Raw genomic sequence first — 18,229 nt, 5'->3', positions numbered from 1 at the left:
ACCACACTGAACACACACACTGAAACAACACACTGAACACACACACCCTTGAAAACACCCTGGAAGCACACACACTTGAAACACACACGAAACCCACCACTGCAAACACACACACACTGAAAACCACCTGCAACCCACACACACGAAACACTGACCACTGAAACACACACACTGCAAACACCACACACTGAAACACAACACACTGAACACAACAAACTGCAACACACACACTGAACACACACACTGAAACACACACTGAAACCACACACTGAAACACACACACTAAACACACACTGAACACACACTGAAACACACACCCTAAACACACAAACTGAAACACACACTACTGAAAAACACACACTGAAACACACACTGAAACACATCCTGAAACACACACACGAAAACACACATGAAACACCCCACTGAAAACACACACACTGAAACACACCTGAAACACACCCACTGAAACCTAACACACACTAAAACACACACTGAAAACACACACTGAAACACACTACTGAAACACACACCTGAACACGAACTGTAACCCACACTGAAACCACACTGAAACACACACTGAAACACACACACGAAACACAACACTGAAGCACACACAGAAACACACACCTGAAACACACACTGAAACGCACACAGCACTGAAAAACACACACTTAACACACACACTGAAACACACCATCTGAAACACACCCACACGGAAACCACACACACTGAACACACACACTGAACACACACACTGAAACACATCACTGAAACACACACTTAAAACACACACACTTCATCGGAAACACACACTGAAACACACACTGAAACACACTACACACTGAAACACCCACTGAACAACCCTGAAACACACCTGAAACACAACCTCTTAACACACACCTGAAACACACATTTCCCCCCCACTGAAACACACACTGAAACACACAACTGAAACACACACTGAAACACCCTGAACACACACTGAAACACACCACTGAAACATGACACACACTGAACACACACTGAAACACCCTGAACACCACACCCTGACACACCACTGACACACACACTGAAACACACACATACACACTGAACCACCCACGAAACACAACAACACTGAACACACACTGAACACACCACTGAAACACACCACTGAAACACACACCCACTGAAACACACACACTGAAACACAACACTGAAACACACTACACTGAAAACACCACTTAAACACACACTGAAACACACTTTAGGGCAAATAAATGAAGAATCAGTAATCACATAACATCTTCTCCTCAAACTTTAACTAAAAGTGAGACGTTTATTTTAGAACGTGTACATTTTGACACCGTCTAAAACCTCCTGCTCCTCCTCTTCTTCCTTCCTCCTCACTTTCCTGAACTCAGCACTCTGCAGTTTTTCCTTTCCCTCTCCCAGGCCGTGTCTCTCGTTTTAGTACCCACATACCCACAGTACCAACAACCCCACATACCCACAGTACCCCCGTCCCACACCCACAGTACCACAATACCCCACAGTACCCACACCCACAGTACCCACAGTACCCACAGTACCCACAGTACCCACAGTAACCCTGCCTTCAACACGTTAGAACTAACTGCAGCTTTTGTTGGTCGATGGTTAATATTACTTATTTATTTTATTTGAAAGGTTTTAAACAGTTTGGTTCAAATCTTATTCATAACTACACTCCGCAACTCGAGCACAAACCTACCCGACACACACAACTGATAAGTGAGTGAATAATACAATTATTAATATGAATATATATAAGCATACGAGCAGCCTGCAACTGCACTGGATGATTCTCCTGGCTCCAAAACACAACGTTATTTAGGGAATACTTAATATAGGTGCGGATGAAATAATAATCATCTAATCGTTGTACAGGAATAACATAATATAATAACTCAACCAGAAAAAACATTTCATTACAAAAAGAACTAAATATTCGGCAAAGTCCTAAAGACTAAAATCCTGTCGCTGCCGAGAGACGAGGTTGTTGTGAAGAGACTCTATGTCGTCATAGTTACTGATGCACATTCTGCTTGACCTCATCAGCCTCACTTACAGTACATCACACCCCCCAAACATAAATCCTGTCCCCAACACCCTTTAAAGGCCTCCCCCGTCCTCCCGCCTTCCCCTCCTGCTTTTTATTTATCCCCCCCCCTCGGTCGGCCCTCGCATGTCACCGATCGATGTAGCAAGCGGCTCCTCGACAAAGCGTCAGCCAATGGAAACCGATCAATAAAAGGCCCTAATGTGGCGCAGCGAACGGCACCCTGGAGACAATAATCCTACATCCCCCCTCTAATGACACCCCCCCTCCCCCACGTCTCCCCTTCACCACCTTCAATCACTCCCACTACTGACACCCCATTGTTGGTCAGTCAGACCTAACAACGGTTCGGTGGAGTCCCCGCGGATCGATAAAACCCCGCCGCGGGCGTGTTAGGGCCCGGCCGTCCGTGGGATTGTCAGTAGCGAGCGGCGGCTGAATTAATGCAATTGCTCGCCGAGCGAGTTCCTCGAGCGAGAGCTTCACACTCGCTCAGCGGGACTTCATCTGCCGCGCCTCCAAACTAATTTTTGTGAGGAACAACTCTTAGACTCCAGTCTTCACATGCTCCGCTGAACACGCAGGTTTCTTAACTTGCGAGGACACCTCGTACAAACTAGACTAATGAAAAATGTCCACCAAGAACGTGCTCTGAACACGGGGGGGCAGTGGGGACAGTGGGGACAGTGGGACATGGGACGGTGGGGGAACGTGGTACAGTGGGGACGGGTTGGGGACGGTGGGGGCGGTGGGACGGCGGTGTCGGTGAGGACGGTGAGGACGTGGGGGCGGTGTCGGTGGGGACGGTGGGAACAGTGGGGACAGTGGGACAGTGCTTAGCTTTTTGTAATGTGGGACTCCAAAAGTGTTCCCGATCGCTGAGATCTCACTTTCCCAAACTGTCTTTCAGAGATGGGGTTTTCCTCACATTGTTCCTCACTGTCAACTTTATAACTAATGTCCCCCCTAAAGTTGTCCCTGTGCGAAACTATTCTAACTTAATATACACTTTCAAAAGTGTCCTTCAAAAGTTTTTGGAAACTGTCCTAAATGTCCACTTTCTAAAGAAAGGTCCCCCACTTTTGTGAAGTGGGGCATTTCGTAATCTATTTCACTTTCCAAATAACTTCTTATCCACTTTTTTAAAAGAAAATTTCTAAAAATTGTCCCAAGTATCCACAGAATATCTTCTCTTTTAAAATCACTTCTAAAACTTTACTAAGTTTTTTTTTTTTTTCTAAACGTTCAGAGGTCACGTTAGCAAATGTCCTCCACTTTCCAAGTCGTTCAAATGTTTTCCCTGATAAAAAACAATTCGTCTCACAGAGAAGATAAATACAGCGTGCACGCGCACACATGCACACACACACACACACACACAACACACACACACAACACACACACACACACCACCACACCACTCACTGGGAGTCCGCATCAGAATGATGATGTAATAAATATCGCCTGCAAATCTACAGACACAGTATGTGGTGTGGTTTGTGTGAGCGCGTCCTGTGTTGTGTGTGTCCTGTATGCAATCCACATCCCTCCTCCCTGGTCCAACGGAGCATGTTTATCCAGAGGAACAGATAGCCAGCATCAGGATCATCATGCAATAAGTGGTCGTTAATCCTAAAAGGTTTGTACCCCAGGGGGGTGTGTGTGTGTGCAGGGCGGAGGTCTGTTTGACTATAAAGGTGGAGGGTCGTGGTAGGTCATGTATGAAGGAGGGGAAGAGGAGGGAGACACCACACACACACACACACACCCACTCTTACTGTGTTTTCAGTTTACAAACAACCACACCCACCAGGGGTATTACACACACACACACTCGCGCACACCCGCGGTCATCCGTCATCCGTACGCTGACATGACAGCTCGGTGGGGTTGAGGCGTGTGGGAGGGGGGGCTTCAAACCTGGGCCTGCCTTCCGCTCTGCAGGGAATCTGGGAAGGTCTGAGGAAGGCTGAGACCACCAAAGGGGAGGTGGTGGAGGTGGTTGTGTTTTGAATGCCATGTTTTGATTTGTTTGTTGGTGCTGGGGGGGCGGGGAGATGGGGTGGGCACATCCTGTATCAAACCATCCGATCTCGATTAGTTCCCATCCAACAACATCAACTGGTCTAAGTAACGGGGAACTAAAAGTACCTAAAAATGTCGTTCCCCTGTACACCAACTTTAAGGCTGGACCAAACAGCAGTTTCCCTGGGTTTTGTTTTCGTACGATCACCCTGACATTTTTTAGGAGAAGCTTGGTTTAATCTGTGAACTTATTTATATATTGACTGGTAGACATGTGCACTCAACTGTTTCATAAACTGGTTACATGTGGAGTAATGTGAATAACTGGTTTTTGGTGAAAAGTAAACTGTTTAGATGCAATCAAACTGTTTCTTCTGACAAGAATAATTTGGTTGTTCTGTAGAGTAAACGGTTTGTCTGTACAGTAAACTGGTTTTGTCTTAGAGTAACTGGTTTGTCGTGTAGAGTAACTGGTTTGAATGAGAGTAAACTGGTTTGTCTGTACAGTAAACTGGTTTTGAATTTCAGTAAACTGGTTTGTCCGTACAGTAAACTGTTTGAATGTATAGTAACACTGGTTGTCTGTAGAGTAAACTGGTTTGTCTGTAGAGTAAACTGGTTTGATGTAGAGTAAACTGGTTTGTTCTGTAATAAACTGGTTTGTCTGTATCAGTACACGGTTTTGAATGTAGAGTAAACTGGTTTTTCCTTAGAGTAAACTGTTTGTCTGTACAGTACCCTGGTTTCTGTACAGTAAACTGGTTTGGTCCTTTAGAGTAAAAATGGTTGTCTGTAGAGTAAACTGGTTTGAATTAGAGTAAACTGGTTTGTCTGTAGATAACCTGGTTTGTCTTGGAGTAAACTGATTTGAAGTAGAGTAACTGGGTTTTCTGGTACATTAACTGGTTTTGTCGGTGGAGTAAACTGGTTGTCTGTCACATTAAACTGGTTTTGTCCTGTCGATTAAACTGGTTTGTCTGTAGAGTAAACTTGTTTGAATGTAGATTAAACTGGTTTGTCTGTACAGTAAACTGTTTTGAATGTAGAGTAAACTGTTTTGTCTGACAGTAAACTGTTTGAATGTAAGAGTAAACTGGTTTGTCTGTCGAGTAAAAACTGGTTTGTCTTTAGAGTAAACTGGTTTGATGTAGAGCTAAACTGTTTGTCTGTAGAGTAAACTGTGTTGTCTGTACAGTAAACTGTGTGAATGTAGATGTAAACTGGTTTGTCTGTAGAGTAAACTGGTTTTTTTGTCCTGTACATAAACTGGGTTTGTCTGTACAGTAAACTGGTTTATATCTATTCTTCTGTAGAGTAAAAGGTTTGTCTGTAAGTAAACTGGTTTGAATGTAGAGTACACTTGTTTGTCTGTAAGTAACTGGTTTGTCTGTGGAGTATCTGATTTTAATGTAGAGTAAGAAACTGGGTTGTCTGTACATTAAACTGGTTTGCTGTAGAGTAACTGGTATTTGTCTGTAGAGTAAAGTGATTTGAATTTAGAGTAAACTGGTTTGTCTGTAAGTTAAACTGTTTTCTGTACAGTTAAACTAACTGGTTTGTCTGTGGAGTAAACTGGTTGTCTTGTACAGTAAACTGGTTTGTCTGTACAGTAAACTGGTTTGTCTGTACAGTAAATCTGGTTTGTCTGTGGAGTAAACTGGTTTGTCCTGTACAGTAAACTCTGGTTTGTATGTAGAGTAACTGTTTGGCTGTAAGAGTAAACTGGTTTTTGCTGTACAGTAAAACTGTTGTCTGTGGAGTAAACTGGTTTGTCTGTACGTAACTGGTTTGTCTGTAAGTCAACTGTTTGTTGTAGAGTAAACTGGTTTGTCTTGTACAGGTAACTGGTTTGTCTGTTGGAGTAAACTGTTTGTCTGTAACATAAACTGGTTTGTCTGGAGAGCTAACTGTGTTTTGAATGTAGAGTAAACTGTTTGTCTGTAGAATTAAACTGGTTTTTTGTCAGTAAACTGGTTTGAATGTAGAGTAAACTGGGTTTGAAGTAGATAAACAACTGGTTTGCTGTGAGTAAACGGTTTTGTCTGTAGAGTAAACTGGTTGTCTGTAGAGTAAACTGGTTTGTCTGTACATAAACTGGTTTGTTCCGGTTAGAGTACAATGTTTTGTCTGTAGAGTAAACTGGTTTGATGTAGCTTAAACTGGTTTGTCCTGTAGAGTAAACTGGTTTTGTCTGTAGCATTAACGGTTTGTCGTAGAGTAAAGTGATTTTGAAATGTAGAGTAAACTGGTTTGTCGTTAAGTAAACTGGTTTGTCTGTACATAAACGGGTTGTCTGTCACAGTAAACTGGTTTGTCTGTGGAGAAACTGGTTGTCTGTAAGTAAACTGTTGTCTTGGAGTAACTGGTTTGTCTGAGAGTAAACGGTTTGTTATGTGGAGGTAAACTGTTTTGTCTGTAGAGTAAACTGGTTTTGTCCTGTACAGACCTGGTTTGTCTGTGAGTAAACTGGTTTTGTCTGTAGAGGTAAACTGGTTTGTCTGTGGAGTAAACTGGTTTGTCTGTACAGTACACTGGTTTGTCTGTACATAACTGGTTTGTCTGTGGAGTAAACTGGTTTGTCTGTAAGAGTAAACTGGTTGTGTCTGTGAGTAAACTGGTTTGTCTGTAGAGAGTAAACTGGTTTGTCTATACAGTAAAACCTGTTTGTCGTACAGTAAACGGGTTTGTCTGTGGAGTAAACTGGTTTGTCTTGTACAGTAAACTGGTTTGTCTGTGAGTAAACCTGGTTTGTCCTGTACATTAAACGGTTTGTCTGTGGAGTAAACTGGGTTGGTCTGTACAGTTAAACTGGTTTTCTGTAAGAGTAAACTGGTTTGTCTCCCCTGTACAGTAACTGGTTTGTCTGTACAGTAAACTGGTTTGTCCCTGTAGAGTAAACTGGTTTGTCTGTAGAGTAAATGGATTTGATGTAGAGTAACCTGGTTTGATGTAGAGTAAACTCTGGGGGGGGGGGGGTTTTTTTTTGTCTGTAGAAGTAAACTGGTTTGTCTGTAGAGTAAACTGGTTTTCTGTGGAGTAAACTGATTGAATGTAAGTAAACTGGTTTGTCTGTACATTAAACTGGTTTGTCTGTAGTTAAAGTGATTTTGAATGTCGATAACTGGTTTTGGTCTGTAAAGTAAACTGGTTTTTGTCTGTACAGTAAACTGGTTTGTCTGTACAGTAACTGGTTTGTCTGTGGATAAACTGGTTGGGTCTGTACAGTAAACTGGTTTTGTCTGTGGAGTAAACTGGTTTGTCTGTAGAGTAAACTGGTTTGTATGTGGAGTAAACTGGTTTGTTCTTTAGAGTAACCTGTTTGGTCTGTACAGTAACTGGTTTGTCTGTGGATAAACTGGTTTTCTGTACAGTAAACTGGTTTGTCTGTAGATAAACTGGTTTGGTCTGTACAGTAACTGTTTGTCTTTGAGTAGAACTGGTTGTCTGTACAGTAACCTGGTTTTTGGTCTGTAGAGTAAAACTGGTTTTGGTCTGTAAGCAGTAAACTTGTTTGTCTGTGGAGTAAACTGGTTTGGTCTGTAGAGGAAACTGGTTGAGGACTCTCCGTCGGTCTGGAACACGTGCAGTCTCTAAACTTTACGCATGAAGCCCGAGTTTGAAGACGGTCCTGGAACTAACGTCACTTACGGTCCGATTCGGCGTCACGGAAATGAAAGAAACTGAACGAGCGAATGAAAGTTCAACAATCAGAATCAGGGACCTGAAAGATCCAGAAACATCAAACACTTTGATCTGAAGCTGCGATTTCAAATGTTCCTGAGAGGAAGTTCAGATGGAACACACGGACATTTATATGTGATGTATCCTCCTCTTCCTCCTCTTCCTCCTCCTCCTCCTCTTCCTCCTCTTCTTCCTCCTCCTCTCTCCTTCCTCCTCCTCTCTCCTTCCTCCTCTTCCTCCTCCTCTTCCTCCTCCTCTTCCTCCTCTTCCTCCTCCTCCTCCTCTAACAACAACAATAATAAATATGGTTGAGAAAGGTGTAAATACTTTTACATACATATAAATACATATATATATATATATATATATATATATATGTATATCAATCATCACGTAGAGACTCTGCGTGTATTGTAATAATATGTATTGTAACATCATAAATAGTGTGCAGTATTCATAACTTCTCCTCTGAAGACATATTATAAAAGTTTCCACCAGTTTGTGTGTTTAAGTAACGACTTCCTGTTTCTCTCGCTGTGTTTCAGCGGCGTTGGTTTGGCCCGAGCTCACTTTGAGAAGCAGCCGCCGTCCAACCTGAGGAAGTCCAACTTCTTCCACTTCGTGCTGGCGCTGTACGACCGGCAGGGTCAGCCGGTGGAGATCGAGCGGACGTCCTACATCGACTTCGTGGAGAAAGACAAGGTGACCTTTAAAGTCACGCCGTACCGCAGACGCTAATAAACGTGGATTCAGCCGCCGCTGGAAGTAGTCCCCGACAGCTGTTCCTGTTTGTTCCATGAAATCTGAGGCGAAACGATTTAATCTTTAATTACGGTTAAAATCTGAAGATGATTTTAACTGTAACATTGTTTATCCATCATGATAACAACTGTACGTGGGTTATATATTATATTATATAATATAATATTATTATATATCATTACTGTCGAGTAATGTGGAACAGACCAATTCTTTATGAAGTTTAAGGGAAGACCAACAACCTGCTGTATTCTTTTAAACAACGTGTCCCACAAACAAATAGATAATAATAATTATATACGTTTAATTAAACAATAACAAGCGTTCGTCATGTTTGTCGAACTCATCAAAGGACAAACATTTGACAAAAAAATAAAAAGATTCATTATTAATATAAATAATAAATACATTTCTTATCGTATGTTTTATAGAGAATCATCATAAATGTTTTCTCAGTTCAAACTATAAATATTTGCTCAGATTTACGTGTTTACGAGGAACCAATGGGGTCGTAGCTGAGAGCCTCAGACAGGAAGTCAGACTTTAAGACTTTAATGTGTTGCAACATAATAAAATAGAAATACTCTGCAACGACTACTAATAATACTTAATAAACTGAGGATGGTATCAGCAGCCGGGTTTGTGTCTGATCGGCTGCCAGCTGGCACTGAAACCCTCCCCTCCTCTACACCCACTCACTCACCTCGGCTCTGACCTCTAGTCTCTCCACCCCCGATACACCCCCCAACACACACACACACACACACACACTGGGACTGAGCCAACACTCCCAGGCACAGTTGGCACCGAGTGGCCGACTGACGGAGACGAAAGAGAGAGAGCTGAAATAAAAAGGAGTTAAATAAATAAGAGAAGAAGAAGAAGACGGGGTGAGGGAGGTCAGGAGAGAAGAGACATGAAGAAGAGTAACATAAGATCAAATCAAATCAACCTTTATTGATCCAGGACAGGAAGTGATGTTGATGAGCAGCAGGTGCTCACTGTTATATATTCAGATTAACATAATCTGTAATGTGTTGATATATTATGGGATATGACGTGCAGTAATACATATCTTCTGTGAGGTGTGGACGTTGGTGTCTGGATAAAAACAGATTTAGAGATTTAATTATGATGTTTTATATTATAACATTATTATAAGATTATAACATAGAAAGACCAAAAGGAGATTGTGAAGAGATAACGTTTTGTTTCTCAGAATGTCAACATTTTACTTTATATTTCCTTATTTTGACTCGAAATAATCGTTTAGATTCAGTGTCAGATTATTACTCCCAACATTTTTAAATTTAACTTATTTCATAACTGTGGTTTAAAAAGTGTATTTATTCTTAGCATTATCGTATAAATATGTATATATAATATCTAGTATCAGTATCGGCAGAGAGACTGCTGGTCAAACTTTAACGTCATGTTTTTCTTGGAACGTTGAGATGACAGAGAACTGGCTACGAGCGCCGCGTGTCCACGTGTTTCACAGCTCGGCCTGCTGAGCATCGCAGCCCCACTGTAAATGTTTTATTCTCACACCTTCGTCACAGTGGTGTAAAGTGTGTTTTGTGTGTGTGTGTGACAGGAGTACAACGGAGAGAAGACCAACAACGGGATCCACTACAGGCTACAGCTCCTCTACAGCAACGGTGAGTCTGCACAGGAAGTAATAATACTGTTATAACAAAGCACAGGATGTAGCCGCTCCCGGAGGCACGCGTGTAAAGTGTTGACATGATGACAACAAGCAGTAACGTACAGATATACGACGTGTAGTCGGGACGTCACGACACTTCAGACTGTTTCTGTAAACCGCTCGTAACTCAGCTGATATATATTTTATATAGCAAACATCTGCAAACATCTGTAAACATCTGCACACATCTGCACACATCTGCAAACATCTGTAAACATCTGCACACATCTGCAAACATCTGCAAACATCTGCACACATCTGCAAACATCTGCAAACATCTGCAAACATCTGTAAACATCTGCACACATCTGCAAACATCTGCAAACATCTGCACACATCTGCAAACATCTGCACACATCTGCAAACATCTGCAAACATCTGCAAACATCTGCACACATCTGCAAACATCTGTAAACATCTGCACACATCTGCAAACATCTGCAAACATCTGTAAACATCTGCAAACATCTGCAAACATCTGTAAACATCTGCAAACATCTGCAAACATCTGTAAACATCTGCACACATCTGCAAACATCTGCAAACATCTGTAAACATCTGCACACATCTGTAAACATCTGCAAACATCTGTAAACATCTGTAAACAACAATTATTCAAGTTTCTTACCATAAACTAGATTTTACAAGATGACATTTGAACACATCATAATCCGTCTCTGCATCCTGCTAAATGATAACACGGCATTTCCATAAAATATTTTTGCGTGATTATCACAATATTAGACGCTGAGAGCAAGCACTCCAGAAGTCATGTGACGCAGTATAAAGAGCGAGGAGGTCGGGGGCAAACAGACGTCCCGCGTGAGACCCAAAGACAACGTTGGCTGCGTGACTTGATTTACGTAACAAACCAAGTGATTTGAAGCCGATCTTTTCCTGAAGCTGACCACAACACTACACAACGCTAATCTCGTGTTTAAAACTGCGACGAGTCGGGACTGAGAAAGTGTTAAATGACACAAAAAGCTTGTTAAATGTGCTATTTATACGCCTTCCCGTGAGATCCGGCGGAGGTGTCTCACTTCCTGGGTGTAAAACGTAAAGATAATCAGGCGGCAGCTCTGGTGAAGCACATTGGTGGAATAGAAATCTATATGTTGCAGGTTCCTGCTGACAGTCGTGTGAACACACGCTGATTGACAGCATGAAATTAAATCTGAGTTTCTCCTTCTTTAAATGGCACTTGTGTAGGTCAGTCTTTGTTCAGCTCAGGTGTTTCAGTATTGATTGATGAAGTGGAGGTAATGACCGCGCTCCCACAGGTGGAACCGTCTGAGTTGAACTTTCCTGCATGAATTAAATCTGTGAGAAGGAATTTATATTAAAGGTCACCTCGGCAGACGGGTAGTTGAAGAGAACTGTGCCGTTTTTAAGACTGGAAAAAGTTTTTCATTATCACCACACACACCACACACACACACACACACACACACACACACACACACACACATCTGGAATACCTGACAACTAACCGAACCTGAACTCTGTTTTGTCCGTCGGGGGAAGTGGAAGGATCTTTTTCTGATTCAGAACACACAGTCCTGCTTTGTGCTGGCAGCGGTCCAGAGCTGCAGGAGCAGCGCGGCCGTAATGCTCTCAGACCCCCGCAGAAACACCAGATAAAGTGGGACATAAAAGAGCGTTTTCTTCCAAAGGGGGATGAATCACTCTAATATGAGTCGGCATCGTCGGATTAGCATCGTACGGAGGTAATTGACCTCATCTGCAACCTGCGACGGATAGCCGCCATTTAGGCTGCACACTGCTCAGCACTGAGAGGAGTGAATCATGTCAATTAGAAAGCACAGGAAGCTGCGAGGAAACGGCCCCAAAACAAGAAGAGGGAAAGAAAACAAGCCCACAGCATCGAATACAATTAGAGCGACTCCGCCGCTAACAGGTGTTGCCTCCTCCACCCCATGTCGTGTTCGTGTCACATTTACGCTCGGATGCATAGCTAATAAAAGACAAGCAATCCTGATTGATATTTAATTTGTCGGAGAATGAGGATTCCTTGTTATCCTTGAGGAAAAAAGGCAGCAGGGGGGCGGTGGGGAGGGGCCGGGGGCTCGGCAGTTAAAGGCGGCGTGGCCTATAAATAATAAACAGCTCTGGAGCCGCGCTAATGTTTGTTTTTGCTGAGGGGGGTGTTAGCGTAGCCCGGACGAGATGAGCTACAGAAAACATAAATACACAAACGGGACATAAATAATAACAGAAGTCATTTACACTGCGAGGAATCTGCCTGTTCTTCTGCCTCGCATTAGCATAACACGCTAATGCATGCACGTGTGTGTGTGTGTGTGTGTGTGTGTGTGTGTGTGTGTGTGTGTTTCAGCAGACTGATGTGTGTGTTTTCTGTGTTTTCCAGGCATCAGGACAGAACAGGATCTTTTTGTTCGGCTGATCGACTCCATGACTAAACAGGTGAGAAGATACAGAAACATTCAGCTTGTTATTCCTTAACATCTATGAACTCACACACCTTTTATTGGATGCTAAACCTCCAAACCTCTAATTGTAATTTCCGGATTTTATTGTTGCATCTTATTTATCCATCAAAATATTGTATATATATATTCTAAATCTATATCTTATTGTCTTATTGTATATTTATTTACTGATCTTATGTGATGCATAAGTTCACAGTGAGATGTTTACGCAGATAATAATCCAGAAAATGTGTGTTAGTGCAACACATAGAGAAGGATGTAGACACTTAACAAACATTTATTATACAAGTACAGATCAACGGTCATCAGTTAAAAATGCAGGAACAGGAATAACACAGTGTTGGGCATCTGGAGTCTGGTTAGCTTAGCTTAGCATAAAGACTGGCAGCAGAGGGAAACTGCTAGCCTCTGTGAACACACTGACGCTCCCTGATGGACTCCTTTCATATCGTTTGACCTGAAACACACACTGAAACACACACACTGAATCACACACACTGAAACACACACTAAAACACACACACTGAAACACACACTGAAACACACACTGAAACACACACACTGAAACACAGACACTGAAACACACACTAAACACACACACTGAAAACACACACTGAAACACACACACTGAAACACACACTGAAGCACACACACTGAAACACACACTGAAACACACACTGAAACACACACACACTGAAACACACACTGAAACACACACACACTGAAACACACACTGAAACACACACACTGCAACACACACACTGAAACACACACACTGAAACACACAAACTGCAACACACACACTGAAACACACACACTGAAACACACACTGAAACACACACACTGAAACACACACACTGAAACACACACTGAAACACACACTGAAACACACACACTAAAACACACAAACTGAAACACACACACTGAAAAACACACACTGAAACACACACTGAACACACCTACTGAAACACACACACTGAAACACACACTGAAACACACACACTGAAACACACACACTGAAACACACACTGAAACACACACACTGAAACACACACTAAAACACACACTGAAACACACACTGAAACACACACTGAAACACACACACTGAAACACACACTGAAACACACACTGAAACACACACTGAAACCACACACTGAAACACACACACTGAAACACACACTGAAGCACACACACTGAAACACACACTGAAGCACACACTGAAACGAAACCACACTGAAACACACACTGAAACGCACACACACTGAAACACACACACTGAAACACACACCACTGAAACCACACACACTGAAACACACACACACTTGAAACACACACACTGAAACACACACACTGAAACACACACTGAAAACACACACTGAAACACACACACTGAAACACACACTGAACCACACACACACTGAAACACACACTGAAACACACACACTGAAACACACACTGAAACACACACTGAAACACACACACTGAAACACACACACACACTGAAACACACACTGAAACACACACACTGAAACACACACTGAAACACACACTGAAACACACACTGAAACACACACACACTGAAACACACACTGAAACACACACTGAAACAACACACTGAAACACACACACTGAAACACACACTGAAACACACACTGAAACACACACACTGAACACACACTGAAACACACACTGAAACACACACTGAAACACACACTGAAACACACACACTGAAACACACACACACTGAAACACACACTGAAACACACACCTGAAACACACTACACTGAAACACACACTGAAACACACACGGAAACACACTTTAGGGCAAATAAATGAAAGAATCATAAATACATAACATCTTCGTCCTCAAACTTTAACTACAAAAAGTGAGACGTTTTATTTTAGAAAGTGGACATTTTGAAACACCGTCTAAAACCTCCTGCTCCTCCTCTTCTTCCTCCTCACTTTCCTGAACTCAGCACTCTGCAGTTTTCCTCTCCAGCCGTGTCTCTCGGTTTTTAGTACCCACAGTACCCACAGTACCCCACAGTACCCACAGTACCCCACAGTACCCACACCCACAGTACCCACAATACCCACAGTACCCACACCCACAGTACCCACAGTACCCACAGTACCCACAGTACCCACAGTAACCTGCCTTCACACTTTAGACTGAACTGCAGCTTTTGTTGTGTCGATGGTTAATATTACTTATTTATTTTATTTGAAAGGTTTAAACGTTTGAGTTCAAATCTATAATTTCATAAACTACACTCGCACTCAGAGCACAAACCCTACCCGACACACACAACTGTATAAGTGAGTGAATAATACAATATTAATATGAATATATATAATATACGAGCAGCCTGCACTGCACTGGATGATTCTACCTGGCTCCAAAACACAACGTTATTTAGGGAAATACTTAATAAGAGGTGCAGGATGAAATAATAATGCATCATATCGTTTACAGGAATAACATAATATAATAACTCACCCAGAAGAAGAAACATTCATTACAAAAGAACTAAATATTCTGCAAAGTCTAAAGAATAAAATCTGTCGCTGCCGAGAGACGGAGGTTGTTGTGAAGAGAACTCTGATGTCGTCATAGTTACTGATGCACATTCTGCTGGAGCCTCATCAGCCTCACTTACAGTACATCAAACCCCCCAAACATAAATCATGTCCAAACACCTGTTTAAGCCTCCCCCGTCCTCCCAGCCTCCCCTCCTGCTTATTTATCCCCCCCCCCTCTGGTCGGCCCTGTCGGCATGTCACCGATCGATGTAGCAAGCGGCTCCTCGACAAAGCGTCAGCCATGGAAACCGATCAATAGGCCCTAATGTGGCGCAGCGACGGCACACTGGAGACAATAATCCTGACATCTCCCCCTCTATGACACCCCCCCTCCCCCACGTCTCCACCTTCACCTCCCACTACATGACACCCCATTGGTGGGCAGTCAGACCTAACAGACGGGTCGGCTGGAGTCCCCGCGGATCGATAAAACCCCGCCGCGGGCGTGTTAGGGGCCCGGCGTCCGTGGGATTGTCAGAGCGAGCGGCGGCTGAATTAATGCAGATTGCAGCGCCGAGCGAGTCCTCTGAGCGAGGAGCTTCACACATCGCTCAGCGGGACTTCAGCTGCCGCGCCTCAAACTAATGTTTGTGAGCAACAAATCTGAGACTCACAGTCTTCACATGCTCCGCTGAACACGCAGGTTTCTATACTTGCGAGGACCCTCGTACAAACTTAGACTAAGTGACAAATGTCCACAGAACGTGCTTCTGAACACCGGGGGGGCAGTGGGGACAGTGGGGACAGTGGGACAGTGGGGACGGTGGGGACGGTGGGACAGTGGGGACGGTGGGGACGGTGGGGACGGTGGGGACGGCGGGGGTCGGTGAGGACGGTGAGGACGGTGGGGACGGCGGGGTCGGTGGGGACGGTGGGACAGTGGGGACAGTGGGACAGTGCGTAGCTTTTGTAATGTAGGGACTCCAAATGTTCCCGATCGCTGAGATCTCACTTTCCCAACATGTCTTTCAGAGATGGGGTTTCCTCACATTGTTCCTCACTGTCAACTTTATAAACTAATGTCCCCCTAAAGTTGTCCCTTTGCAGAAACTATTCTAACTTAATATACACTTTCAGAAAGTGTCCTTAAAAAGTTTTGGAAAACTGTCCTAAATGTCCACTTTCTAAAGAAATGTCCCCACTTTGTGAAGTGGGGACATTTCTTAAATCTATTTCACTTTCCAGAAATAACTTCTTATCCACTTTTATTAAAATAAAATTTCTAAAAATGTCCCAAGTATCCAAAGAATATCTTCTCTTTTAAAATCACTTTCTAAAACTTTACTAAGTTTTTATAACGTGCAGAGGCACGTTATAAAATGTCCTCACTTTCCAAAGTCTTTCAAATGTTTCCCTGATAAAAAACAATCGTCCTCACAGAGAGAGATAAATACAGCGTGCACGCTCACACATGCACACACACACACACACACACACACACACACACACACACACACACACACACACACACTCACGGGAGTCCTGCATCAGGAATGATGATGTATAAATATCGACCTGCAAATCTACACACAGTATGTGGTGTGTGTGTGTGAGCGCGTCTGTGTGTGTGTGTCCCTGATGCAATCCACATCCCTCCTGGTCAAACTGGAGCATTTTAATCCAGAGGAACAGAGCCAGCATCAGGATCAATAATGCAGAAGTGGTCGTTATCCTAAAAGTATTGTACCCCAGGGGGGTGTGTGTGTGTGCAGGGCGGAGGTCTGTTTTGACTATAAAGGTGGATGAGGTAGTGGTAGGTCATCGTAGGAAGAGAGGGGAAGAAGGAGGGAGGACACACACACACACACACACACACACTCTTACTGGAGTTCATTTACAACCACCAGGGTATTACACACACACACACGCGCGCACACACAGCGGTCATCCGTCATCCGGACGCTGACATGACAGCTCGGTGGGGGTGAGGCGTGTGGGAGGGGGGGCTTCATCCTGGGGCGCTGCCTGCCATCTGGCAGGGAATTCTGGGAAGGCTGGAGGAGGCTGAGACCACCAAAAGGGGAGGTGGTGGAGGTGGTGGTGTTTGGAGGCCATGTTTGACTTTGTTGTTGGTGCTGGGGGGGCGGGGAGAGGGGGGGGGCACATACTGTATCAACACATCCGATCTCTGATTAGTTCCCATCCAACAACACAACTGGTTCTAAAGTACGGGGAACTAAAAGTCCCTAAAAATGTCGTTCCTGTACAACCAACTTTAAGGCGTGACAAACAGCAGTTTCCTGGGTTTGTTTCATACGATCACCCTGACATTTTTAGGAGAAGCTTGTTTATCTGTGAACTTATTTATATATTGACTGGTATACATGTGCACTCAACTGGTTCATAAACTGGTTTACATGTGGAGTAAATGTGAAGTAAACTGGTTTTTGTGAAAAGTAAACTGGTTTAGATGCAATAAACTGGTTTCTGCAGAATAATTTGGTTTGTCTGTAGAGTAAACTGGTTTGTCTGTACAGTAAACTGGTTTGTCTGTAGAGTAAACTGGTTTGTCTGTAGAGTAAACTGGTTTGAATGTAGAGTAAACTGGTTTGTCTGTACAGTAAACTGGTTTGAATGTAGAGTAAACTGGTTTGTCTGTACAGTAAACTGGTTTGAATGTAGAGTAAACTGGTTTGTCTGTAGAGTAAACTGGTTTGTCTGTAGAGTAAACTGGTTTGAATGTAGAGTAAACTGGTTTGTCTGTAGAGTAAACTGGTTTGTCTGTACAGTAAACTGGTTTGAATGTAGAGTAAACTGGTTTGTCTGTAGAGTAAACTGGTTTGTCTGTACAGTAAACTGGTTTGTCTGTACAGTAAACTGGTTTGTCTGTAGAGTAAAATGGTTTGTCTGTAGAGTAAACTGGTTTGAATGTAGAGTAAACTGGTTTGTCTGTAGAGTAAACTGGTTTGTCTGTGG

General features: G+C 43.1%; 1 protein-coding gene across 1 annotated transcript in view; it reads left to right on the top strand.

The window, feature by feature from the left end:
* The window catches only part of LOC115005847 (transcription factor COE1-like), a gene marked incomplete at its 3' end in the record, with an annotated part of 121,953 nt that overhangs the window by 46,736 nt on the left and 56,988 nt on the right, over window positions 1–18,229 (top strand). Inside the window, exons 6-8 of the mRNA XM_029427817.1 lie at window positions 8,332–8,488; window positions 10,143–10,206; window positions 12,646–12,701. Coding sequence (XP_029283677.1) covers window positions 8,332–8,488; window positions 10,143–10,206; window positions 12,646–12,701 — 277 coding nt within the window. The remainder of the gene's footprint in view (window positions 1–8,331; window positions 8,489–10,142; window positions 10,207–12,645; window positions 12,702–18,229) is intronic.

This window comes from Cottoperca gobio, unplaced genomic scaffold, assembly GCF_900634415.1.
Source record: "Cottoperca gobio unplaced genomic scaffold, fCotGob3.1 fCotGob3_37arrow_ctg1, whole genome shotgun sequence".
Classification (NCBI taxonomy): domain Eukaryota; kingdom Metazoa; phylum Chordata; class Actinopteri; order Perciformes; family Bovichtidae; genus Cottoperca; species Cottoperca gobio.
The sequence above is the reverse complement of the archived record's forward strand: the minus strand, read 5'-3'. Positions and strand labels throughout refer to the sequence as shown.